This window comes from Solea solea, chromosome 5, assembly GCF_958295425.1.
Source record: "Solea solea chromosome 5, fSolSol10.1, whole genome shotgun sequence".
In the NCBI taxonomy this organism is placed as follows: domain Eukaryota; kingdom Metazoa; phylum Chordata; class Actinopteri; order Pleuronectiformes; family Soleidae; genus Solea; species Solea solea.
The window spans coordinates 21,455,795-21,482,885 of record NC_081138.1 but is presented as its reverse complement, the minus strand read 5'-3'; the positions used below and the strand labels follow the sequence as shown (position 1 = coordinate 21,482,885).

Genomic DNA, 27,091 nt, shown 5'->3' with positions numbered 1-27,091 from the left:
CGCGCGACATCAGCCAGCCACACAGTTCCTTCCGCAGGTCTCGCGCTGGGGATGGTGACAGCGTGTCGGATAAAGTCGCAGGATTTATGTGAAGAGTAGTTTCGCGGGATCCTTCAGCTGGATTTAAGAGGCAAGTGTTGTTGTTTTTTGTCTTTTTGTCTGTCTGTTTGTTTGTTTGTTTGTTTTGCGGTGGCATCTGTTGCTGCACATTTACCTTGATTCTGTGGCTTCATGATGATGAAAAGCAGCTGTCTGCACAGAGACTTTAAACTGTGGTTTTAACTCTGCTTGTCCTCTTTGATATTACGTCGTAAAACCTGTTTAAAACTCCCTTATTAATTCATATTAAGTATTTATATTTAGGTCATTGTTATTATTATTATTATTATTATTATTATTATTATTATTATTATTATTATTATTATTACATAAGTTGTTGCAGCCAATGTAATCTTAATAATAAATGTGTCCCTGGGAAATTATACTTCAAATGCATTCATTATTACATTTTAAGAATTGGTTATAAACTTTTGTATTTGCTCTTATGCTCATAGGTATTACATTAATTAGTGTTTTTGATCTGTAAAACTATTTATTTGTACTTGCATTGCAAACAAATGTAAAGTAAGATTAAAAAAAAAGGCTTATACACATTGAAATACACCTAGAAGAACACATATGATATATATGCTGAGCTGTGTGTGAATGTCCCCAGGCTTTATCTTAAAAATAAAAAAATACAGGAGCATCTTTCAGCACATGATCTGGTTTAGGGTTGTGATATCTCTCTCCTGCTGCTAAATTGTTCGAAAAACCCTATCGTCTAACATATTGAGCCAGATTTGTGCAACTGTAGACGACACAAGTTCTCCAGGAGTTGTGTGAGACAGAAATAAAGAGCTGAAGAAGAAGAAGAAGAAGAAAAGAAAACAATCCATTCAAGGACGAGGTGCAGGGACAGACTGAGCAGGTGTACAACGTTCAAAAAGCTGGTGTTGTTGTGGTTAGATTGACCTACTCATTATTATCACACATGTGGCAACACAAGTTAAATTGGCTGTTCAGGATATTTCTTTTTTACTCCTGTCAGTTGTTTATTTGTCTCTGGGGTTGTTGTCTCTATAGTTATGTATTTATAAGTGTGAGAAAAGGGAGTTGACCGTTATAAATGATAGAAAATAGATATTCAAAGACTTGAATATCAGCTGTATTTAAACTCTGATAAAGATAAGAAAAAGTAGCTGATCTTGTTGCTATAACGAGACGCGATCAGGTCCACCGATCAGGTCCAAGAGTTCAGGCCTCGCTGCAAAAATGTGGTGCAGCTGTTTTTTCCAGATCCAACATTTCAGAATCTTGAAGAAAATCTAAGCTTCACAGTGGTGTTGCCAGAAAATGACGCCACCAGCGAACAGCCTGTTAAAAATGTGCCAGACTAAGGAAGGAGTGCAGTGACCCTAAAATTCGACTAGGGTCACAACAATATTTTGAGAAGAGTCAACAAATGTGACGAGAAAGATTGTGGAAGTTTTGGGCACGTTTGAGCGACAGCAGCTCAGGGAATCTATTCAAAATTGACGACGTGGTCAATTCAGCGTGTGACCGAGAAATATTAGAATACAATTTGCTTCCATCAGCTCAAATGCTGCATTTTGGATGTACTTAAACATCCAAAAGGAAAAAAAACAAACAGGTTTGTTCTTCCAGGTGAAACCCCTGACTAGACTAGACAACGTGAAAGGTTCCTACACATGTACAAATGTCTGCTAATGTAAAAGAAATTGTATAAAATTACATAAATTACACACATTGTGTGCTCTTATGGGCTTGAAAAAGAAGAGACTCTCAGAATGTACATTTAAACAGTTTCTGTATTTTGTCTGTAGCTATTTATAGTATATAATATAGTATGTTTAGTTATGTCTGTGTTTTTTTCAATGCATATAATCATAATAATAATACAATCACATACAAATACCATTTTCATTATATATAATCGTTTTAAATGTGTGTTTGTGTGTGTATGTGCATTTACTATCTTTACATTGTTTCACCTCAGTGTGAGGATTAATTGTGTGTCAGTGAGTGAGTGAGTCAGTGTGTGTGTGTGTGTGTGGTTGAATGTGTGGATGAGGGGGTTTTGACTGAGCAGTTGGTCAGTTGGCTGCTGTCCATCGACCCTCTGTCTGCTGAACAAACGGAGCACGAGAGCGCAGGCTGTGGGTCACTGGTCAGTGATGAGTCCATCTGATGGGTCCACCTCTGTGTGTGTGTTGCTGTGGGTCAGTGCTCCCCCCAGCATCTGTAGAGTTGAAGGAGTTTTTCTCTTTTCACTCCACTGTTTGGGGCTGAAAAAGATGCTGCACCACTGACCAGCTGACACTGCCTGACATTCCTCTCTCTCTCTCTCTCTCTCAGGAACACACACACACACACACATGCACACATGCACACACACACACTGAGACACATGCACACACTACAAAAACAGTTAAGTCTAGTTTTGTGTGTGCAGGTTTATTAGCATGCGAGCGTGTGTGTGTGTGTGTGTGTGTGCGCACGGCTGGTATGTGATCCTAGCTAACTCAGAAAGAGCCTGGGGTTCTTATCTGACCTCTCCTACGATGACCTTTCACCCCTTAAGACAAGCCCTTTGTGTCCATGGAGCAGGAGCCATGGGAGAGCGTGTGTGCGTGTGTGTGCATCTGCATATATTTGAGCTGGTGTGTGTGTGTGTGTGTGTGTGCAGTCAAAGTATAGGCCACATCAAAGTCTTATTTAGACATTGTGACCACAAGTTCACCTTTGACCCTGTGGTCATGAGACGTCCCTGAAAGGTACATCCACACACATTCATGCCTTCTCAACAAAAAGTGTATCTGTGTGTTGTGCATGCATCCTTACACAACTCCACACATCTAGTTATATATAGGATTGTATATGATGATTAGTTTTCAACCTGTAAATTAGTTGCAAAGAGTCATTATATTTTATTGTTAACTTAACAGCGTTTTGGCACTAACATGGTCTGCAGATGGAGGTTCAGGGATCCTCCATCCGCCATGTTTGTGCTGATTGAGGGTTTGTGACGGTGGTGTTGGTGGTGATCGGAGGAGGGGGGGCGGGTCCAAGGGGTCATAAAACACCACAATAGTGTCTCTCTCCCCAGGGTGAAAGAGAGACAGAAAGAGAAGGAGAGGAGGTGGGGAAGATGAAAGGATCTCCCACGTCTATGTCAGGGAGAGAGGGGGGGGGAGGAGAGGGAGATCGGAGGAGAGAAAGGAAAAAATGCTTCCGCCGGGGAAAAGTTTTACTCGCTGCTAACTTTCTGTCAGCTCTGCTCTGTGTCTTTCATTTTATTTTACTTGTTTATTTTTTGTTCTGTATGGGACTGCATTCCTTTGTAAACGAAATGTAAAGTCCAACTTTGCATTATCACGTGAAGCTGTAGATTAAAGATGGGAGATTTGGACTGATCAATGGAAATCAAAGATGGAGGTCCATCTTAGCGCTGAATGCATTTGGGGACAATTTTATAATCCAAGCTTTAGTTCACTACTAAATTAGAGATTTAAAAATGTTGGAGCAGTACCACATGATTAATGACGATCAAACTATTCATGAAAAGATTACAATGGAAAGGTATGAATTGTTTAAAAGATTGCAAACAAGATTTAATTGGCATAAAACATGTATTTATTTATGTATTTATTTATTTATTTATAACCTGTGTTAAACCAGGAAAGTCTGAGTGAGATTTTGACTTTTACAACAGACAGGTAGCTGCACATTTAATAGGGTTACAAATTACAGTAACATTTACAGTCATTAAATAGTAAATATGACAACATTGAGGGGACAGAATTAAAGATATAAAATATCTACAAAGTGCAGTCTCTGCAATTTGTAAACTGCATTGTTTCACATTGCAATTTTGGAAAAATGTACGTTTTCCAGCCCTAGTACTTATGTGCTGTTGGGTTTTAATACGCATTAGTTAGTATTATATTATTATTATAAGCATTAGTCACCTGCTTTTCTTGTCACCTGTGTCACTTTATCCATAAACATTCATTTTAAATTCCCAGAGCAATACCATGCAGGAAAATCCTGTAAAATGGCTTCATAATCACATACATTGTATTATTTCGGCATTTGATGTAAAGTGGAGTATTTGGTCAGGACTCACTGAAACAGTTCATCACACCTCTTTCTTTCATCTCTTCCCTGTTTCCCTCCCTGTCTCCTTGTTTTCCTCCTGTGGTTGTAAAACGAGCCGTCTGCTCTTTGGTTGGAGATGTGATTACTTCCTGTCAGTGCCGGCTGTGTTATGACAGCACTTATTTTTTTTCGGTCCTCCACCCTCTGTCTCTCACTACATAGTGGTGCAAATCATTACATGTCTGCACTTCCTTTTTTTACATATGAAAGCATGGAAGGAAGAAGAAGCTGGCTGCTAAGCCATCTAAAGTGTCTACAGATGCTGCTGCTGACCCAGTTGTCTGTTGTTGAGGCTTTGACTCTTGGATTGATGGCTGTGCTGATTGTGTTGCATAATAACTCGCACACTTTGAATTGAATAGAATTTAAATAGACGTGGTTTAAACCACGTGTCATTTATTAGTGTACTTTTAGAGCTATTGTCTTTTGTCTATTCATTTTCATCGTTTAATTCTGATGATCTTATGACTCTCGTTGCTGCTTTGAAGAGCACTTTGTTACTAGATTTTGAAAAATCCTCGATAATAATAATAATAATAATTATAATAAATTTGTATTAATATTATTTGTTGTAGTAGTTGTTGTTGAGTACATCTTAATCCTACGTCCTGGTTCATTTTAGAGTTCGGCTGAGGTAATTTATCTACACACTGCATGCACTACAGTGGGTTGCTGAACATAACCCACATTAAGCACCAAAAGTCATAAAATATAAAAAGCCTATAAAAGTAGACATGTCTTGTGGCTCATCTTACCTTTGAAATATGATAATCTGTAAATAATAAGTTAAGTTCTCATTGTTTTTATAATAGACTAAGACAACAAAACAAAAAGGTTATCCGTGCCACAGATTAAATGAGAATAATGCAAATTCTGAATTACTTTGTTTTTTAGAAAGTGACATTGTTATATTGTTGTTGTCTTCCTGGGTGAGGGTTAGGGGTTAGGGACATCATTTTCCATTACTACATCGTACCGGGGTGGGGTCGTCATAGCACGGTATGCGTGTAGCTGTCGTGACGCCACTTTATTTACGCGACACAAACACAAAAACAATGGAGGACATTGTGGTGATGGTGTACTTGCTGCTCAGTCTGTGGGTTTATCTTTTCAAAACAAGAGGAGAGAGCCAGAGTAGGATGAGACAAAACACACTTGTGTCAAAATGTCAGGTTTGATTCTTGTGTTGGACGTCGCACTCATGACTCTTCCAGTGATGACACTCTCTGACCAATCAGTGGCCGGCAGTCTGTTGATGTCACATTTTAGTATCAGCTCAGCTCGCTTGGAAAACTCCAAAGCACCAGATACCAGGTACTACACCTAATGGAAAAGCAAAGAAACTGAGTAGAATCGTGCTGAGCCGAGCCAAGTAGTGTTAAAACTGTATAATGGAAGTTTTATCTGGTCTAACAACAGATATCCTTTACCTTAAGCCCTTTGTCATCAGCTGTGTTTATCATGTAGAAAGAGTCAATGAGTGCAAACCTCCATGAAGGTCACTCAGTTTCCCACAGTGTCAAAACACTCCTCACACATCTCACAAGCTATGCTGCTCACAAATAGACAAACAAACAGACACAGTGACAATAAAAGCCTCTGTGGTGGAGATAATAAATCAGGCCCAATAACTCGACAGAGTTTCTGTGCTTGCACAATTTTTTTCTCCGAGAACTCTCTTCATTTTCAGAGCAGATGAGAGGCGAAGCAGAGGGAAAACTAGAGAGCGTGAGAGATACAGAGAGAGAAAGTGAGAAAAACATTGAGTGAGAGGGGGTAGCGTCTAGGTCAGGGTGTCCTGACTCTGTCAGTAAAGCTGATTTTATGGCATGCTGTCTGGACAGATGCCATCTACTATTAACTACAGTGTACGTGTGTGTGTGTATGTGTGTGTGTGTGTGTGGGCCTGTGGGGAAAGATGTGTTTGTGCAATTCAATGTTTGTTTGGATATTTGTGTGTTTGCATGCGTGTTGCACAGACTTTATAAGATTTCTATTATTATATTAGTCCTCACAGACAGATGGATGACTTTTTATCACAGCAGACCGTGACGCAGCGCGCTTTAAATACGGTCAAACTGAAACTGAGAAACACATTTGAGGTTTGGATCCGTCTTTTGAAGCTTAAATAAGATCGATGTGTTTTTGCAGGACACCAATGGGGAACTCCTATGCGGGCCAACTGCAAGCCACGCGCTTTGAGGAGGTTCTCCATAACTCCATCGAGGCATCGCTTCGGTCCAACACTATCATTCCCAGACCGGTCTTCTCGCAGCTCTACCTCGAGACAGAGCAGCCACTGGCACATGATGGTGGGTTGGTGTATAGTGTAATAATTATTTCCTAAAAAATATCGTCAGATAAGATTCTGTCTCGTGTCTCCAGTTGCTTTTGAGTGGACTTCAGTGCCAGGAATAAAAAAAAGAAGCAAAAATCAACCTACAATTCCTCCCATTTACCACTTGAACTGTGTAATATGTGTGGGTGTCTCTCGATCAGGCCGTACAGAGAATGATGATGAGGATGATGAAGAAGGCTCGGAGTCCAACAGTCCCCCAATTCCCTACCAGATGAAGCCCCCACCTGAGGGATGCTGCACCACAGATGGTTTGTACACAAAAAAACATGGTTTACATTTATATCTGCACAATGCTACAGTCATAGGGGAGGAAATGTAATGTACTTTTTTCAGCTGTCTTATTTCTCTATTTCATTTATGCAGTCATTAAAAAAAATTAAACAAAACATTTCTTCAAAGGCTTCTGTCAGGCAGGCAGGGATCTGCGTCTGTCCTCGCTGGCATCAGATTCCCTGGATGTTGCTCCTGGGTTCATGTTGGTCGGGATAAAGTCACCCTCGCTCCCCGAGACCCTGCTGGTGTGCGCCGTCGACCGCCGCTTTCTCCCTGATGAGCGGGGTCGTAACGCACTGCTGGGTGAGGCTGCAGAGATACACATGGATATATTATTGGCGTTCAGTTCCAAAGACGTTTTCTTTCAGGGCTGGATGAACACATTATCTAGTCAATTAAATGTCTGGGAGTGTAATAACACTTGTTGCAATCATGCACTTTCTTGTGTGCTTCGTCCAGGCTTCTCAGGGAACTGTATGGGCTGTGGAGAGAAAGGCTTTCGCTACTTCACGGAGTTCTCCAACCATATCAACCTGAAGCTCAGCTCCCAGCCCAAGAAGCAGAAGCACTTGAGGTATCATCTGTACCGAAATAACCAGGGCGTGCTCGTCAAAGGAGCTACGATCAGCTGGAGGGGACACGGTGAGATACTTACAGGGTTTGTACTGTTTGTGGCGTCCTTGTCTGCAATGTGAATAGATACAATCACATTGACTCTCACACAGCGGGAACTTTTGAAGCTCGTCAGTCACCGTTGAGTTTGAAAGAGGGACTGAAGGGAAATAAGATCTCCACAGTGCTTACTTTTTTTTCTACGTGTTGACTTTCCCACTTGCACGATTTGGTTTCTGGCACGTTTGCGACGGTGAACATGACTCACTGGAGGAAAATATCTGAAAGGTTGTACTGGCTATGGGAAATTAGTCAGCCACCAGTTTTTTTTAGTGTTGTTTACATGATTATTTAAAGAGGTTACAGTGGATTACTGATGGACTTGACAAGAAAATGATGAACAGCATTCCACGACAGTACAAAGCAAAGTTGTCTGGTATTATTTTTTGGATGTGTACAGTGTACGGGTCTGAGCAGATAAGTAAACCTAACAGGATGTGGAAGTTGAGAGTGTAGAGTGTAGAGAGAAAACACCTGTAAAATGAATTTGGTGTGAATCATTTTGTGTTTAACATCTTTTTATATTAGACTCTAAATCTGTTTAAATCTGAAAAATTGTCCTTCCCAACCTCAGTTTCAAGAAATATCTTTCTTTTTTTTTGTTACGTGCCCACCAGTGACCACATGGTCTGAGCTTTGGTCCGAGGCTTGAAACTGCAACTCTAATTCTGCACCTTTTAGACCCACTCATAGGGGGGCGGGACCTCAATCCCACAATGTAAACAGTGTCCGCCATCTTTGCTAACAGTAATGCTAACAGGACCAAGTGTCACTGGTGGGTACGTAACAAAGAAAAGAATATATTAGAAGATATATGGAAGATATTTCTCAACTTAGGGGAAACTGAGGTTTGGGAGCACAATTTTTTCAAAAATACTACCCTATTCTAGTAATATAAAGCTAAATTAAAATCAGAGAAGTATTCCTTTAAGTGCTAGCTAGAGTCTGTTACATCTCTCTCACACATTGTTGGGTCTCATTCATCAATAGTGCCCTAACCAAAAGGGAAAACATTTTTTTTAAACAGAAGTTGTTTTAAAAGCGTGTAACGCTTTGTAAAGTTATGAAAATAATAGTTAAAGTATTACAGTTATTAACATTATATACTACTTTCCAACTGTGGAACAGAAGAAAACACAATAACTGATTATTCTTCGCAACAGTAGTCAAATGTGCAAAAGTGGATTCTGTAGAATCTCATAGATTCTGTTTTTAGCCAAGAAATAATCCTAGATAAGTTTCCATCTTGTGGCATATAAACAGATATAAAGTGTCTGGGTGTATTTCAGATGGAAGGATGAGACACATTGGGTCCATTCTCACAGAAGGCCAAGTGACCACTGAGGAACAGCCACCAAACCTGGCAACACAAACCCCAGGCAGCTACACAGGTAATGAAAGACACACCCAGGAATGCAAAGAATGAAGAGATTTTACCAAAAAAAAGTATTTCTTTGGTTTCAGCATTTGGTTACAACATGAAACTTATACAGTAATTGATTATCACAGTTTCTGTGCGCGCGTGTCATGAATAGCCACAGATATTCATGTTATTAATGTTTTTCTTGTCTTACAGTGGGATCACATGTGGACCCTGCTGGCCTGCCACAAATAGCTGACCTTCCCCAGTCGTTGCCAAATGGCAACCATGCTGTTCCCTCCATCACCCAGCCGCCACCAAATCAATCAGGGCCTGGGAGAACCTCAGTTATCGGTATTTATATCATTTCATGGCTTCATTTCAGACCAAGAAACATGTGCATACTGTATATGACAATGTTAACTTATTCTGGTGTAAGATTTTCATACATGTACATACGATCCTTGGATATAAGGAAAGTTATCAGACTTATCATCTTACTGTTCACAGTTTGTTATATCATTGTCCAATATCCTCCTGAAAAGTAGGTTCTTGCTCTTATCTCACCTCTTGTGTGTGTATGTAAACAGGTCAGTTGTTGTCAGTTAGCCCCTCCCCCTTCCTTCACACCTCTAGCAGTGTGTGTGAGTGAGTGAGTGAGTGTGTGTTCAAGGTATTACTCATGTTGTTTGCACAGTCACATTGCGGGGTCCTGTCTTTCTAATAGGGGCCAAAAAACATTAATTATTACATTTTAAGGGGACATGTTATGACTAGGCTAGGATTAGGCCAGTTATGGTTTATGTTAAAGTAAGTCTCCAGTGTGTGTGCGTGTGTGCTACAACATCCCTGCTATGCAGCCAGCCAGCTGCATTGTGTGTTGGGGGGTTGTCCTTTGTTTTCCCGTCTTTCATTTGCCAACACTTGGGGTACTAAACATCTCCCTGTCTCTCTGTCTTCCTCCCTCTCCGTTGGTCTCTCACCTCTATAAACTAGCGTCGTAAAAAAAATACCCTCTCTGACCCAGTCCCTTTCTTTCCTGCTTTCTCACTGAATGAAAAGCTTCCTTCCTGTCAATGTTGTTGTTTTTTTCATTGCTCTTTTAACAAGTGGAGCTTTTATGTGCGTCCTCACTATTGCATTACAACAGAGAGCTGAGAGGAAGAGGGTAAGACAGGTCAATTTATGACTGAGGTGCAGTCGTTACTATGCCGTCGCCAAGTAATCGTCAAAAAAATCAACTCAACAAATGAAATATACCTCAATTTTGGTATGGGAAGTCATTCTGTGGAATGATTTTAATGATCTGAGGTTGCCTTACCACAAGCTATGATATTGTGATGATGTTATACAGTATGTTTTTTCCCTGTCAAGGTAAAAGGAAATATTTTGGGGAACCCCCTCATGTGTTTTCTGTACATGATGTGACACCTACTGCATGTCTGTTCGTCCTGGGAGCAGGATTCCTGAGGTTTCTCCCATTTTTTCCCCTGTAAAAAGGGTTTTTTGTGGAGTTTTTCCTCACATGATGTAAGGGTCTAAGGACAGAGGGTGTCACTTACTGTACAAACTGTAAAGCCCTAAAGCTATATAAATAACGTCGAAAAATGGAATGTATTTCCCTTGGAAAGAGTTGACTATAAAGTCTTTTATTACTAGGTTTTTAAAAGTAAAAAATATAGTCACTTTATGAACCTTTTCTCAGATCCCCTGGCAGTGTGCCATGGACCCTTAGGGTTCCAAGGACCGCCATTTGAGAACCACTGTACTCGACCTCTCAAAATGACCTCTAAATGTAATATTTTGCAACATTGTGGTCTCTCTTCATCACCCACTTGGATGGGTGTGCAATCGTTTTTGAATGACAAGTTAATTATCATTATCATTATAATGTTCAGAGTATTCTGAATCAATCATCGGTGTGAATGTGAGTATAAGGGAGAAATGTTGTTTATGACTGAATTTTGGCTCTGTAATAGCTAGGGGGAACTCCTCGTCCTCTCTCCCAACGTCATTTGGGATTGGCTCCAAACTCCCTACACGAGCCTCAAAGGATAAATGGTATAACTTGATTGAGGGATGGAGGGATAGATTCATATTGTAATGTTTTTTTTCAATACTCAGGGATACATGCAAATGCTGGACCACCAAAAAAGAGGCACAAAGGCTGGTCGCCCGAGTCATCTGCCAGCAGTGTGTCGGAGAGCACGCTGAAAACACTGCCGTCGTCATCAGCGGTGTCCTCTACGGTCACAAATGGAAGCAGACCGGGTAAAAACTGGAGCCACATGCAAAATATGGAGCTAGATGATAAAGGGATGATTTTTAACAATTTTTTAATTGTAAAAAATATCTGTCATTTCCAGAGCCTGCAGCGCTGCTGGGTTCCTCGCAGTGTTCCTCCACACCGCTCTCTTCTCCAGCGCCGTCTGTCACCGTGCCCAATCAGTTGCTGCACACCTGCAGACTACAGCCTGTCATCTTCAAAGGTTAGCCTTCCCATTCTATCAGTGATCGATAATAAAATGTACTTGTTATGTGATCCATCAGCTCTGCTGCACACACACAAATAGTTGTGACAGAACTGAGGAAACAGTAGTCATTATTGGCTCAATAACGGACTTTCTCAAGCAGGTGAACAGGTGAGGTTTATCTGGAAAAATACAGCAGATGGCTATTGTACTCTACCTCTTCTCATAGGTTAGAGGTCAGCCAACGCCCAAGGCTGTTTCTCAGGCTCTCTGCCCTCGCCTTATCCCCTCTCCCCCACCCTTTTCAACCCCTTGTGTCACCTGTCAAGATATTTTCCTCATCATTTTCTTGGCCAGAGGTCACTGCTATGTGGACCGCTATTTGGGACCTGAATCCAGTGCAGATTTTCTAGCTGTTTTTTTTTTATCCAGGACTATGGATTCCTAAATCATCTTATGTGATGCCACTCGGACAACTGAACCAGTGGATAATACAGATTAGAAGAAGAATAGACTGATAAATCAGAGAAACGTTTTTTCTACCAGGACTGCACTGGCAATTTAGATAACAAAAATAAGAAAAGTGGAAGACCTTATTTTCACTTAAGTGTGCAATATCTGAAAATGAAGCACTTTATTTCAGTGCCTCCAAATGAAAGTACATAAAAAGCGAGAGAAGACAAAACAGAAACACAAGACAAGACAAAGAGAAAACTTGGAGATTTTACTCCCAATCGGTGGTCAAAAAGGAATCTTGAGGTCCAAATGAAAGTATATGTTTCAGTATCAGTAATGGCTTATTAATAATTATTATTAGTTAATAATAATACATTCTTATTTGACTTACCATTCATTATCTATCAGCTCTTCACAGTCTCTCTCGCTGCACTCTGACTGCCCTTTGTTCCTCCCATCACATATTTCGGTCCCCACGATTTCCCCCTGCTCTCTTGGGAAGATACACTGCTGGATTTTCCCACCACCTGACCCTGCACAACAACTCTCTATCTCTGTTTGGGTCCATTATTACCCAATCTTATAAGGATTTTTTAATGATCAGCTTATACTTCATTTATTCCATTACATTTATTATATAACAGAGGCTTTTGTCTAAAGGAACTTCACATTTCATACACTGGGAACAATTTAGAATTTAGCATTTATTTGCCCAAGGACAACACAAAATAGAAGGAGGGGGATCTGCTGAATAAAAAGCCAAATCATTTGAAACTATAATCAATCCTCAAGTTCTTCTCTGTCTTCACCACATATCCTTTTTATAATCCTTGGTTTAATGGGATAGATCCCATTGATGTTGCTTGTTTTATTCTTATAATATATGTACGTCTCTCCGTATCGCTCTCCACACAGTCTCCAGCAGGGGTGCTGCATAGAGAATTGAGTTTTTGTCTTCACCATATGTTCATCTGTCCCACTCTCATTGACTCAGGTCATGGCCCGCTGCCCCAGCTGACCGGCAATGTCAGCGAAGTGCTTGTGAGTTCCCTGCTACAGAGTTGTTACCTGAGCTCGCAGGCGCTCCCCAGAGTGTACCAGCACTACGGACCGTCACCCATTCAGCCGCTGTCCACAGAGATGCAGATTCTACTCACAATTTACTACCTTGTTCAGCTCGGTCAGTTTCAAATGATCCTTCAAAATAAAAGCGCAGTTCAGTGGGACTGCAGGGGGGGAGGCAATGGATTGATTATTTTTGATGTCATTGTGTCTCATGATTGATACTAGAAGGTAGATAACAAAACCACAAATTCATTGTTATATGGGTTTATTGATAAATATATGTTTGTTTACTTTGACAGTTCCTTTATGCTGGAAATCAAGTTGTAATTTTTCCACAAAAACTGCATCATGGTGGCCAAGAGGATAAATTAATGAAAAGCAAGACTTAAAGGAGATCGATAAAAGCGTGGCTGGTGTCCTTTTTCTGTAGTCATCCTACTCACACGTCTATTTCCAGTGTAAAAAGTTATTTTGTCAAAGCTTTGGCCCTCAGATTGGACTCATATGGTGACTCAAATGTTTGTTTTATTCCTAAGGCCCGGACCAAGTGCCTCTGATTGAAGATTTGGAGCAGATATTTATGAGATCATGGAGGGAGTCTCACCTCAGTGAAATCCGACAGTACCAGCAGCCTCAAACACCAGCCACCCAGGGCAGGCACTACGCCATAGAGGTAAGAGCAACACATGTTAGAATGGTAGTAGAGGAACTCAAGATTTATAGAACTACTGTGAAGACTTCTTGAATACTGGATAAATTGACAATATTTGTCTTGTTTTTTTCCTGCCTTCAGACTCCCTCCACCCTGCCTGGCCTCCCCCAGCACCTGTGTTTACCTCACCAGAGTCAACAGCCCGTGACCTCCAGCCAGCTTCCCTGGCTCGCCCAGCTCGCTGCATCGTCCTGCGGAGAGGCTGTGGTGGTGTTAGGCGAGCACATTAGATCTCTGGCTCAAGGCCTCCAACAAACATTCACCAAGTTAATGGAAGGACAGCTTGAAAACACTAACTACGTGGTCCTCATTGTCACTGCACCAGGACAGGAAACGCAGTCTTGTGTGGTCGTCACAGGTAAGAGTGGTTTTTATAGGTATGTAAGAATGTTGTTAAACTCTGATATTATATGGATTTTATTCCCTGTGTTCTGCAGGCAAACACCAATGTCGTGCTTTGGCAGAGGGTATGTTTTCTCCCAGCGAGGGCCTGAAAGAAATCAACCACCAGCTCTCCACTGGCGTTGGCCAGGAACTCATCCACTTCTGCAATTCACTCGGACAAGGTTTAACTGACTGTCTGCACTTTTGCTTGCGTGATCATATATGTGCACTCCAGTGCATTCAGTGTTTAATGTATTCATTTTTCGTGTCTCTTTATCAGATGGCGATATGGATTCCATCTTGGATAGTGCCACTGCGGAGAGCAGTGAGCCGTCCCCTGTGTTCAGCAGTCAGGAGTCACCTGAAGACAGAAATCTGAAAAGTACACACAGCTCAAAAGACTCACAGAGTCCGAAAGAGAGAGCGTCAAGTCCCAAAGAAACCTGTTCAGGTAAGAAATACCGTGTGAAGATTGATAATGTGCCACCATTGGAGTTGTGCAATGCATCCAGTATATATTTCAATAACTTCATTTGAACACATCCAGAAAAAATGGGAATGGGAAACAGTTTTAAAATAAATTCTTGAGACAAAACAGCTTCTAGTATTTAGTATGACCTACCATTACACTTGAACAATACTGGAGTCGAACCCTAATTAATGTTACTGGTAAAACCTGTGTCTACTATTTCATGAGTCTGCATGTGAGTATGAGATGGGTTGCAGGTGTGCATGTGTGGTTGAATGACATGTGTGTGGATCCTGGGAGCTGATTGGTCCCGCACAGGAGGTTCCAGTATAAGTGGCCTGGTTATCACAGCTGCACTGGATTTCCTTGAAACCACTTGCAGTCACATTTTGTGCTTGTTTTTAATAAACCTTTGAAATTTTTCCCTGGTCAATAACACATAGCAAAAAGGATGTGAATAAGGTTTATAATGCTAAGTTTATTCAAGGCACGCTTGAGTATTACATCCACATGTTGTATGAGTTAAAGTTTTTTGACAGCTTGTTCATATTTGAGACCAACTTTCAGTCACTTCCTTCCAATACAAATGCCAAAGATCACAACATTTGACAGACAGAAAAGCAACAAAGCTGGGTTGCACTCATTGTATCCTCATGAGTGTAGAATTAGGCAACTGGACTTGTTTGTATTAAGTTGAAGATGTTTCACATCTCATCCAAGAGGCTTCTCCTTTTAACAACCTGGTGATGAGTTTCAACAATCAGTTTCAGTTTTTCTGCCAATCTTTGACTGAGTGAATTCTGTGTTTCCCGCAGAATACTCTGTAGAGTGGCGTGAGGTCCGTCCCATCCAGCTGGCAGTGGCCAGAAAGCTGCTGTCCCATGTTTGTGCCATAGCAGACTCCAGCACACAGAACCTGGACCTCGGATCCTTCGACAGAGTCAGCTTCCTCATCCTGGTCCCACCGTCCGAGGTCACATTTCAACAGACCGTGCTCCACCTCAGGAGCTCTGGTTAGTCACGTAGCACTACAGATGTATTTTAAACAGACAGAAAGGTGTTATGCTTATAACCTGATGTGTTTGGTTGTTGAGATAAACCTCTCTCTCTTTTTCCTCGTCTGCATGACTCAGGTGTCCTTCAGGACCTCGGGAATTTAGATCAGGAGAGTGTGTCTCAACGGGAAGCAGAGCATTATGTGGTTAAGATGGACCAGAGTGCTCAGGCACGAATTGACAGCCTCATTCAGGAGGCTCACAGCAATACTTATACACTGTATATCCTGGTGCATGACCACGCTCACTGGGACATTAGCAGGTACGTGTGAGCAGTCAAAAGAAGAAATATGCTGTTCAGTGTGTGTTTGTGTGTTAACTCACAAGTCTTTTTGTCTCGTTTATTCTGTCTCACAGTGCGTCTTACAGCAGCTCAGATAGTGGTTTGGGTCTGGTTGACCAGCTGTTAAACTCCCGACAGGTCAGAGATGCTCCAAATATCCTAATCCTTCACGTCACCTCCTTCCCGTTCACCCTTCAGACACAGTACACCCGTATCAGCCCCTACAATGAGATCCACTGGCCCTCTGCGTTCAGCAATGTAAGATTCCATTCTGAAGCTCTGCGTCACGTGTCTGGACATTGACACATCATATTAATCCACTTGTTTTTCTGCAGGATGTGGACCTGTATCATGAGAAGACACGCTACTTTGGTGTGTCAGAGCTTTTAGAGTCGACGCGTTCAGGAAGCAGCCTGCCTCTGATGCGCCATGATTCCTCCTTTGAGAGCATGGCATCTGCCCTGGAAGAAAGGTAGCTCACAAATACTTGACAAACGCTTGAGAAACATGCATAAATGACTTGCCATTCAAAAAGCTGCTTCCCTCTCCAAGGTTCCCTAAGCTGCACAGTGTTGTGATCCGTACCACAGTCCTGATCCAGCACTACTGTGTAGCTCTGATGGCTGCGTCCGGCAGAATCGGAGGCTCCCACAGTCTGCACAAGCACACCTCTGTGGAAACCCTGGAGATTGTACAAGCACTACTCACTGCCGCGCAGCAGTGTCCCGCCCACCATGGTCACATGGTCCTGCTGCGGATCCCTTCTTTGGCTCTGGCCGCATGGGCCCATCGGCGGCTGTCCCGAGTGAGGAGACAACTGGGTCTGGAGGAAAGTTTTGAAATCATACTTGGAAATCCCAACCAGGCGCTGATAATTGGACAGATCTTCACTGATCAGATCAAGGTAAAGTGGCAGAGTAGATGATTATATCATGAAATGTCGGATAATTTCAATCTGACTTTAAAGTAGTTTAGTGTGAGTTTAAAGTAACGGACACAATGCATCGCCTCCCCAAAATAATGGGAATTATCTGCAGTTTTCCCATTGATTTCTGGCTAATATCTCGGCTGCACTGCACGAGCATGGACAGGTTGCGTGCAGTGAATTGCACTTTTTAGCGCAATTAAATGATTGATCTTATTTATTTATTGAATTTGACTCGGAAGGTCGCTGGTTCATTACCAGGAAGGGCCAAGGTTTGGGGTTCCCCCGGAGCAAGGCACCCAATCCCCCATTGCTCTCCAGGTGCAGATAAGTGCTGCCCACTGCTCCTTCGCCTGGCTTGTGTGTGTTCACTACTGGTGTGTAATAAGGATTAGGGTTAAATGCAGAGGATTTCACTATCACTAATTGGTGCAATGACTCATTCTTATATATTATATATTTATTAATGGCTATCGGGACATAAGAAGAACAAAAATAATAATAAAAAAAACTCATGTAGAATGGAATTAAAGCAATTTTCTGAGTGAAAATTATGCCTTTATTTTTATGTGGCACGCAGACATGGCTGCAGATACAGGATTCCGACTGGATTCCTCACACCTACCTGGAGCTGGAGGCCCTTCCCTGCATCCTCATCCTGTCTGGGGCTGAGCCACTGGGAGAGTCACTGCCTAGGTACATGTCTGAACAATACCTGTATTTTACTGAGCAGGAAAGGGTTTTCTGTTTGACAAGAAATCAAGTTGTAAATCATGATATGTGAACAACGGCCTCTGCCCGCAGGTCGCTGAAGTACTGTGACCTTCGCGTGATAAGCTGCTCCTACCTCCACCGGACTACACTTGAACAGGAGCTGGGGCTGGCTGCTTATTTAGTGAGGCAGGAGTCACAACCGCCACACAACCCTGGCCCAGGAAGTGACCTGCTGGAGAGCGATGCCGAAAAACTCAGCAGCACTGACAATGAAGAGGAGGAGGCACAGGAGAATGGTGAGATGAGATCCTTATGATATGGAATTGTTCTTGTGGTGTGTTCACCAATTCACTCACTAACTCCTCGTTACACCAATTCTGCCACTGATGAGAGATTAACAGGCTCAGATGTTTAAAATGTCTTACATTTGGGCTCACTCTTGTACGGGGTTTCTTTCATCTAGCTCCCTACGTTTCCTTTTGTTGCAATAAATAGTTTTGATTATGATGAAAGTGTTGCTGCCATTTTCAAGAAGACTGATAAATTGTGTTTTTCTCACTCTCTTTTTCAAGACGACTCCCCTCTATCATCCAGTCAGCAGCCTCAGTCATGTCCAGACAGTGGAGCCTTAGATGCACTTCCTTCTCAAAGCAGCACTGTTCCAAATGCACAGAAAGGGAGCGTGGATGCTGTGCAGTCGTCCTCACAGTCACAACCTCCATTTCAGTCCCAGTTGTCATCTCAGTCTTTTCCCCATCCTCAACCTGTACCACACCTCCAAACCCAAACTCAAGTACAAACTCATCCCCAAGCCCAACCCACCTCTCAGCTGCATCCACAACCTCAAATTCAGAGTCAAACCCAGCCATCATCACAAACGTTACCCCAACCTCAGTCACTTTCACAAGTGCAACCCAACCCTCAAACTCAGCCGCTTCCCACCTCCCAGTCTCGTCGTCAACACTCCAAATCTACCTCCTCTGGCTCCTTGTCGCCCCGATCCTCCTCCCCTCACCTGAGTTGCTCCTGGGCGCGGGGAGTGAGCCGCCCGCCATCTGTGCTCCTTCCTCGTGCCCTGTACGACATTATCACAGCCAGCGACAGCAGCGGGCTTCCGCGGTGTACCTCATTCCTTCCACACATGTCTGTCGCCTGGGCGAGCAGCTTCAGGTAACAGTCGCACATTTTAATACCTCAAATAAAATGTATATAATGATATAAAAACCCTGAGAGCCTTATCACAGATGTACCGCTCACTCGTGAGTGAATGCACCTGTTCCTACAACTACTGCCTTTGATTTGCTAGATAGCGGAGATGTATCTGTATTGAAAATGTGTCTTCCCTGGATGCAAAAACAAACAGAAAAGCTCTGCCACTTTAGTTAAAATGAAAGAGAGAAGAACAGTAAAAGTAAAACAAACTACGTGTAGAGATAAAAATAATAAAGAAAAATGAATTCAAATTCAGGAAAACTTCACCTGAGTACAGACAAGGGCACTAGTGTCTCCACACTGTGGATGTAGACCTGTCCAAGGTAAACTCAACCTGCTGTCAACCTGCACATAAAATAGATAGATGTCATTTCTTATTATGGCACAACAAGACCAACAGTTACAAACATTTGACTGGCACCTCTCCATCTTGGCAAGCCATTAAAGGACAGTATATTGTCTTTTTTTACAAACAAGCCTTTTAGCTGGTGTGTGCTTATTGCGACACTGCGTGTAATGCTTTGAGAGGATGTTTTTTTACAAAAAATTGGCACAAACGGCCACTTAGACTCACAAATTCACAGTGGAATCACAAAACAAAACGTCTTGGTCTGGTCGACCTCAAATTCCTTCTAAGTCAACGAGCGCTCATAAAGTGAGTCTGGAATTATTATAATAAAAGTTGCTCTGTTGTTAGTCATGTAACCAACACAAAAAGAGCTTCAATAACAGTTTGTCTTCCTTGTTAAAAAACGGATTTAGGAACAATGTGTTCTGTGTGCAGGCCCCTGCTGAGTAAGATGATGACATGTACGGAACAGTCACTTTATTACCGCCAGTGGACAGTCCCTCACTCCTACCACATGGACAGCAGCAATCGCACTGAGGGACGAAGTGACAACTTTCACCCGCGCAGGCTGTTGCTCAGTGGACCGCCACAGGTATTTATTTCTCTTTTTATTTCACTAACATCCTCAGTATCTCTCTTGTTATCATACTGTATGATTGTTTTCCCCCCTTGTCAGGTGGGTAAGACAGGAGCATACCTGCACTTCCTGGGTATTCTGTCTCGGATGCTGATAAGGCTGATGGAGGTGGACATCTATGATGAAGAGGACATCAACTACAGTGAGTATTTCTGCAGCAATAGCTACCGTTTTTGGTTTTTTTCCATCTACATTTTGTCAGAATAACTTCTAATCTAGTGCTTTAAACTCATGTTGTGTGTTCAGGTGCCCAGGCGGAGGGGGTGCAGTACCACTCACTCAATGCCACCTGGCCTAACCCAGATATAATGAGGACGATGCCCTTTGATTACACCATCCATGACCCTAAATATGATGACATCAGTGCCGTGTACAGCCCGGGATATAGACCCAGTGCTGAAGGTAAGACAGAACTGCGACTATATTCAGAGAGCTCGAAGGCCGCGTAACAGCTGCAGCTCACAGGGAGCGTGTTTGGTGTGAGAAAGAAAGTGTGGCACTTTTAAAGAAAACAAACCGCAGCTGTCTACATCGCACAAGAATGCTTCGGTTTTTCCTTCAGATAGCAGTTCAAAGCAAGGTGCATCATGCACAAGATAACACAGATAAACACTGCCGTTATTTATGTGATGTGCGACTGATAATGTCAGATTTATGTGATAAATAAACAGCAGTAATACCAACAGGATCGAAATAATACATTCTCATTTTCCGAGTGAATACTACACATAATCTGAAGCATTAAAGGTCTGTGTTCCACAGTGTGAACAGAAAGAGGTCCCTTCAGAACTGAAGTGGACTGAGCCCACTTTTAAATGAACAGACAACGTCAAAGAAGTTTCTTCTGCATTGGTCACACTTTAAGAGGACTGAGTTTGGTTCTTTCAATACAGAATATAAGTGAAAGTACTCTGATAAACACAATAAAACCTGTGTGAATATGAGCAGAGCTGTGCAGATGTAGATAGTTAACCTTCTGTAACATGTGTCTGTCCATGCTCATCTGCTGGGAGGGACAGATAACCTTGATTCCAAAACATTAGTCTTAAAACCACCTTGCGATGACACTCATCAACCAAATGTTCTAAAAAAAAACAAAAAACTGACAACCCCAGCTCTGAATGCTACCTTTATAAATTCCATTTATTGTCCTCTTGTCTTCCTAAGGAAATGCTGTGCGTCAGGAGGATGTATACCTGCGCAGGCGGACATCTCGCATCAAGCTTTCTAAATATGCCGCGTACAACACCTATCATCACTGTGAGCAGTGTCATCAGTACTTGGGCTTCAACCCCAGATACCAGGTCAGCATAACACCTACAGTGTAAACACAGGAGTCTGATAAATGGCCCTTCAGCTGCTTTCTAAACAGCAATCCTCTCTGATCATAATTCAGATGTATGAGTCAACGCTGCATGCCTTCACATTCACCCATCTGCTGCTTGGGGAAGAGATCCAGCTCTACTTCATCATCCCCAAATCTAAAGAGCACTACTTCAGCTTCAGCCAACCAGGCGGCCAGCTGGAGAGCATGAGGCTGCCGCTCATCTCTGATTGGGTAAGTCGTTGTAATTTGAACCCAAATGTTGTTGTTTTGGTTTTAAAGTTCTGTATGACCCAGTCCGTATGTCAGACAGACTATTTTCTTTAATACAACCCGATGTAACCTTGAGTTTTTCATATGATGAAATAATACTTTAATCCATTAACGCACAGAACTAAAAAAAAATAAGGAACTGAGGAAATGGCATCATAAATCTGCAAGGTACATGCCAGCAATATATGCAAAATACTATTGATTGAATAAATAAGCAATAGTGCAAATAATAAATAAACTTAATAATGGGTAAGGGGATTTACCAGTAAAATGGAACGGATTAAAATATCAGAATTAATAATAAAAAGAAAAGGTTTAGGTGAATTATGACAGGTAATTGTTGCAAGTTATAAGAATGAATAAATATCCCTTGTGAACAGAGAATAGAGGAGCCACAACTGAAATGTTCAACTGTTTTCAGCTCAATTCAATGCACAATGAAACTTAAACAATAATTTTAGGAGATATTCCTCTCATGTTTGAAAGTTTCTATCAGTCTCTGGTAGTACAGTGTAACATTATTGTTCTTCCACAAGGTGATGCTGCAGACCAAACTATGACTCCAATTCTAATTCACCCTAGACTTTATCCATTTTTATGAAATGATTTATCCTCAAGGTTGCTATGGGAAGACATGTTGATTAAAATCATTTCACCAGTTATTTATTTATTTATTTATTTATTTATTTCACTTTTCCAGAGCCCAGACTCCATCAAGAGTCCAATCTTCACTCCAACCACTGGCCGCCACGAGCACGGTCTGTTCAACCTGTACCATGCGATGGACGGCGCCTCACACCTTCATATCCTCGTGATCAAAGAGTATGAGATGGCCGTCTATAAAAAGTACTGGCCCAACCACATCATGCTGGTGCTGCCCACCATTTTCAATGGAGCAGGAATAGGTACACACTGCTACGACTAATTGGACTGAAATGTCGCTGTTGATTTCGTAGGCCACCGTTTTAACAAGACCTCTGTTACAGGTGCTGCTCACTTCCTGATTAAAGAGCTTTCATATCACAACTTGGAACTGGAGCGCAGTCGGCGGCTGGAAGGAGGCGGCCCGGCGGGTGACGTCTGGCCCTTTGTTATTCTGGCTGACGATTCGTGCGTTATGTTTAACGCAGTGGATCGAGACGCACCAATGTAAATACAGACAGTTTCTCTTTAAGAAATGATGCATGTTTGAGTAGAAGTAAGTAATGTTTGATCGTTTTGTGTGGTGATAATAATTTGGCTCCTCGTTGGTGGTTGTTGTTGTTCTTCTTCTTTTTCTTCTTCTTAGTGGCCCCACAGAGCATGCTGTGTCACTGAAGCAGGTCTTACAGCACATGGAGGCTTGTCCAGATCTGGCCCAGTTTGGGCTGTGCGGCATCAGGAAGTGGAGCAGCCGTGGACTCACAGGTCAGGGGTCACAGAAATCACTGTTAATCTTTATTGCAACACTTTAATAAAAGGGATAGAAATTTAATGCATCAATTGTTACCAAATTCAAATACTTGTGGTCACATTCTTACAAATGTGTGAATGCAAATGTGTCGTCAGATCTTATTACTGACTGCTTACTCAGCTAATGACCGTCTTCTCTGATGTGATAGTGGCTACAAATAAATCAACGTACAGGTCCTGATTTGTATTAAAAAGAATGGTTTAGAGCCATGGTTCTCAAACTGTGGTACGTGAGCTTCCTCTGGTGGTAAAATCAGAAACACTGTTCTACTGCTTTTACCAGAGTGTGTGATCGGAGTGGAGCTGAGGATTTTTGACCGGAGTGCATAGAAAATGAAAATAATAATAATAATAATAATAATAATACCAAAAAATAATAGTACTTTAAATAATAATAATTTAAAGTCACCTTATCTCGCACTCCATCTCAATATAATTTCACTATACCAGTGTCTGAAGTATATGTGAGGAGAATAAATCTGCCTCCTCCTTTGATTGGCCTATTTACACCACTGTATTTTAACATTGGCAATAATGGTGTCACTTCGAGAGCTCAATAGTTTCTCATGTGGTACTAATGTGGTATAAAAGGTTTGCAAACCACTGGTTTAGAGGATGTAACCTCAGGAGGTGGTCTCTAATGCATCATAGGGACAAAAAAAGTGGAAACACATCCCCAAACCACCTCCAAATGTGTTTTTTGTGATCAGCTCAGAAGACGTATGCAGGAAGCATTGAGAGTGTACAAACCTGAACAGGGTCAAATTTACATGCCTTTTAAGGCCATGACACCCTGTGCAACCTTTTACATGGAACATGCAGACAGGAAATAACATCATCATAAATCAAATCACAGGCATGCAAGCAATTTTAAAACCAACTTTTCTGGTTTGTATTTAGTGAAATCATTTCTTTTGTCAGCAGGTAACAGACAGAGGGAGCCCTTCTCCAGAGGTCACCTTCACGACTTCCTCCTCCTCAATGTGGACCAGAGTCAGAACATCCAGTACGACCAAAACCGCTTCACGTGTCACGACGTGGACTTCACCCTGAGGCTGCACAGCGCCGGAATGCTCGTGTGCCGGTTCAACAGCTTCAGTGTCATGAAGAAGCAGATCGCTATCGGAGGATACAGGACATTCATTATCAAGACCAAGGTACTGTAGACAATGAAGAAAACACACATTAATAAGCTCTTGCCGTGCATCATCTTATTGAAAAAAACATAATCTCTCCAGATGACGGACGTTCCCACCTCGGTGGGGCCCTCGCAGTACGTCTGCGCCCCAGACAGCAAGCACCTTTTCTTAGCTACACCAGCTCAGCTTCTCCTGGAAAAATACCTCCACCACACCAGTCAGAAACTGTTCCCACTCAGCACCAAGAACTACACACACCCGGTGTTGTCTGTGGACTGTTACTTCAACCTGGGGCCTGAGGTACACAGCACATACACACATACCACATTTCCACACACAAGCAATGTGGAATTACATGACCTTTAATTAAACGGGTAATTAAGTTGCAGGTGATTAAAGTCACTCTCTGTTTTTCATACTGCAGGTGACGGTGTGTTTTGTGAGTTCCAGACCTCACTCTGTCAACATCAGCACCACAGGAATGCTGTTCAGTGGCCTCCTCCTCTGTTTCACGGATTCCTTTGTGACCGCCGGGTTCCTCAAGAAGTTCACCTTCCTCAAAGGTGAGAGGGCAGGTCAAATGCATACATCAGAAAATATTCCATATATGATGTATTTACTAATATGGAGGACTCTGTTGTATATGCCGTGTGTGAGACAAATGAGGCAACTTTCCTTTGGAACTGGGAGATTTTTGTCACCATTAAAAATCACTAAATGCAAATGGGGCTTTTCCATTATACAGTTTTAACACCTTTCCATTAGAGATTTGTTTGTAAAGCACTTTAAAACAACCACAGTGAACCAAAGTGCTGTACAGAAGATTAAAAAAAAAAGACACAATAAATAAAAGGCATAGGAGCTCACAAGAGGCGATGATATACATCTAAAACAACACAAACACAGACTGAGTACACATCGCCTCGGGTTCATAGGACTACTAGTAGAGTACTATGAAGTAATGGAAAATGATGTTCCTGGTACCCAAACCGAGTAGAGCCGAGCAGTGCTAGAACTGTATCATGGAAAAGTGCCAAAAGTCTACGTTACATTGTTTCTACTACAGTCTGCCAATGCTGCTAAATTACTGAGCACCGCCGATAAAAAAAATTCACATGATTAATAATATCCATGTGCCACAAATTCATATTATTTAAATGCACTATATGAAAGTGTGTATATGTGTTGGGGATGGTACAATACCACTGTTTTGTGTCCGATATTGTGACGATATTAGTCTGATACAGTCATTTTAGACCATTTAGTATGAACTATGACTGCTGCTGTTAACAACACATTTGTGCTGAGTCATTTCAAAGACATAATTCCCAAACTGTGTAAACAGCCCAAACATGACTCAGCTAAAAGGCTTTTGCTCTGTCCTGTCTGCCTCCCTGCAGGTGCGACTCTGTGTGTCATCAGTGCAGATCGTAGCTCACTGAGGCAGACGGTGAGCAGGCTGGAGCTCGAGGAGGAGTGGAGGTTCCGGCTGAGCGACGAATTCCAGACAGCCAATGCCAAAGAGGATCGACCGCTCTTCTTCTTGACTGGGAAACACATATAACTGGACGCAGGAAATTACAAATAGAGTCACAGTTGAGTGTTAAAAAGCTCTAAATGCCAAAGACAAGACATGTGCTGGACAATTCAGGGTATTTAAAAGACAGTAGATTTTACACGTCAGTGGTTTGCAGACTAACGTGGACATTAACACACACGTGAAAGTCCTGATCTATGAAAATGAAAAGGTTTTGGTAATTTGTACATTTCATAAATCTCTAATCAAACTTCATAAAACATAGTATTAAGCTCGGGTAAATTATTTCTAAAACTCCTTTTATAATATATGTTGACATCCTTTTTATGTCCTTATTAAAGGGACAAAAAGACAACTTTCGTCACTGTCATGAAGAGACAGTTCAACGCCTTAAGAAGTTAATGGGATTTTTTTTATTGCAGTTTTTGAAAGTGTCACTAGTTTCCAGACTTACAGACCCGAGCTTTAGAAGAAGTTATAAGACATCTGTTTTCTGATGGAACTGTTGTAAGTAGATAAAAAAAAGATTCAGTGTCGTTTGTTTACAAAAGTATATGAGAAGCTGAGCAATTCAATCAAAGATGGAAATGAAAATCTGTCATTCAGTTATAGCTGGCTCTCGTTTTGTACTCTTTTTTTTTAATGATATTTCACAGTTTAAAGCAGGGGTCTCAAAGTGGCGGCCCGGGGGCCCTCCAATCAATTTCATGTGGCCCTCCAAACAATATCAAGTTGTAACGAGTAATTTCTTTTAATTAATTTTGATTAATTTTGCATCATAAATATGTTTTTTTTTTTTTATTGTTGCATATTAAAACAACCACTTATATTTTGAAATGATCCAATGCAATCCAACTTTATTTGTAAAGCACTTTAAAACAAACATAGTGGACCAAAGTGCTGTACAGAATAATGGATAAAAGACAGAAGAAGTAAAAGACAGAAAAGCTCACACAAGGCAATAGAGTACAAAAAAAAAAGGAATTAATGCGGCATATTGATGATATGAGCTCATAACGTCCACTGCAACTGTTTTATACTTGACTGGCCCCCGACTGACCAGACGAGACCGTCAGTGGCCCACAGGTCATTTGAGTTTGAGACCCCTGGTTTAAAGGTTCTTGTTAAACTTTACACAGTCATTCGTGTGCAGTCGTAGCCGTATTTTTGGCAACAGAATTTTTTATAGTGCAGTGTTTTGTAGATGCTTGTTTCGCTTGTATGTTCTATATATAAATGTTTTTTGAACATATTTTGTATTATGTAAAGAAAAAAAAAGTACTTATTTTCATTGTGTACAAGAAAAGAAGCTTTTTCTCTGTTTGGATGAAAAGCATTTTTTCAATGCTCAGTGAGGATTGTATTTGCTGTGTGTCGGCAGCTTTTTTTTACCCTGTATAGTTTTGTTTGTTTATTTTAAAATGTATAAATGTACAGACATTTTGAATTCGTTGTGTATGGATTTTTTTTCAAGAGTAACACAAACGATGAAAGCGCCCGGGACATTATATTTATCCATCTAATTTTGAAAACCAGAACAGAATGTGCGACGTTATAAGGCTTTTTTGGTTTCCCTGTAGAACTGCCACTGATTTTAATTTTTTTTAAAAAGCATTATTAAACCATAATTAACGACAACTGCCAGAAAAAAGGGGTCAAAAATAAAAAATCCTGTGAGGGCACTCAATCTTCTGGCTCTGTGAGAGTGGGAGAATCAACTCAGTGCAATCAGGTGTGTGTGACACTGAT

At 41.5% G+C, this 27,091-nt stretch overlaps 1 protein-coding gene across 3 annotated transcripts; it reads left to right on the top strand.

Annotated features, from left to right (window-relative positions):
• Positions 1–26,789, top strand: greb1 (growth regulating estrogen receptor binding 1). 3 transcript variants are annotated; one of them, XM_058630057.1, is made up of 34 exons: positions 1–130; positions 6,373–6,533; positions 6,721–6,828; positions 6,980–7,156; positions 7,313–7,495; positions 8,815–8,916; positions 9,102–9,239; positions 11,010–11,156; positions 11,252–11,374; positions 12,807–12,992; positions 13,414–13,550; positions 13,671–13,947; positions 14,027–14,155; positions 14,254–14,424; positions 15,258–15,455; positions 15,576–15,759; positions 15,855–16,038; positions 16,116–16,252; positions 16,333–16,684; positions 17,286–17,401; positions 17,510–17,715; positions 17,992–18,589; positions 19,416–19,572; positions 19,657–19,759; positions 19,864–20,019; positions 20,785–20,921; positions 21,014–21,175; positions 21,915–22,119; positions 22,201–22,363; positions 22,503–22,621; positions 23,588–23,823; positions 23,905–24,105; positions 24,230–24,368; positions 25,151–25,239. In XM_058630057.1, the coding sequence occupies exons 2-34, from the start codon at positions 6,380–6,382 to the stop codon at positions 25,159–25,161; spliced, it is 5,796 nt and encodes a 1,931-aa protein (XP_058486040.1). In that variant the 5' UTR covers positions 1–130; positions 6,373–6,379; the 3' UTR covers positions 25,162–25,239. The 3 variants fall into 3 exon arrangements, with proteins under 3 accessions (XP_058486040.1, XP_058486039.1, XP_058486038.1); XM_058630056.1 differs by having other exon boundaries at positions 2–130; positions 23,591–23,823; positions 25,206–26,789; XM_058630055.1 differs by having other exon boundaries at positions 2–130; positions 25,206–26,789.
• Positions 26,790–27,091: the final 302 nt, after the last annotated feature.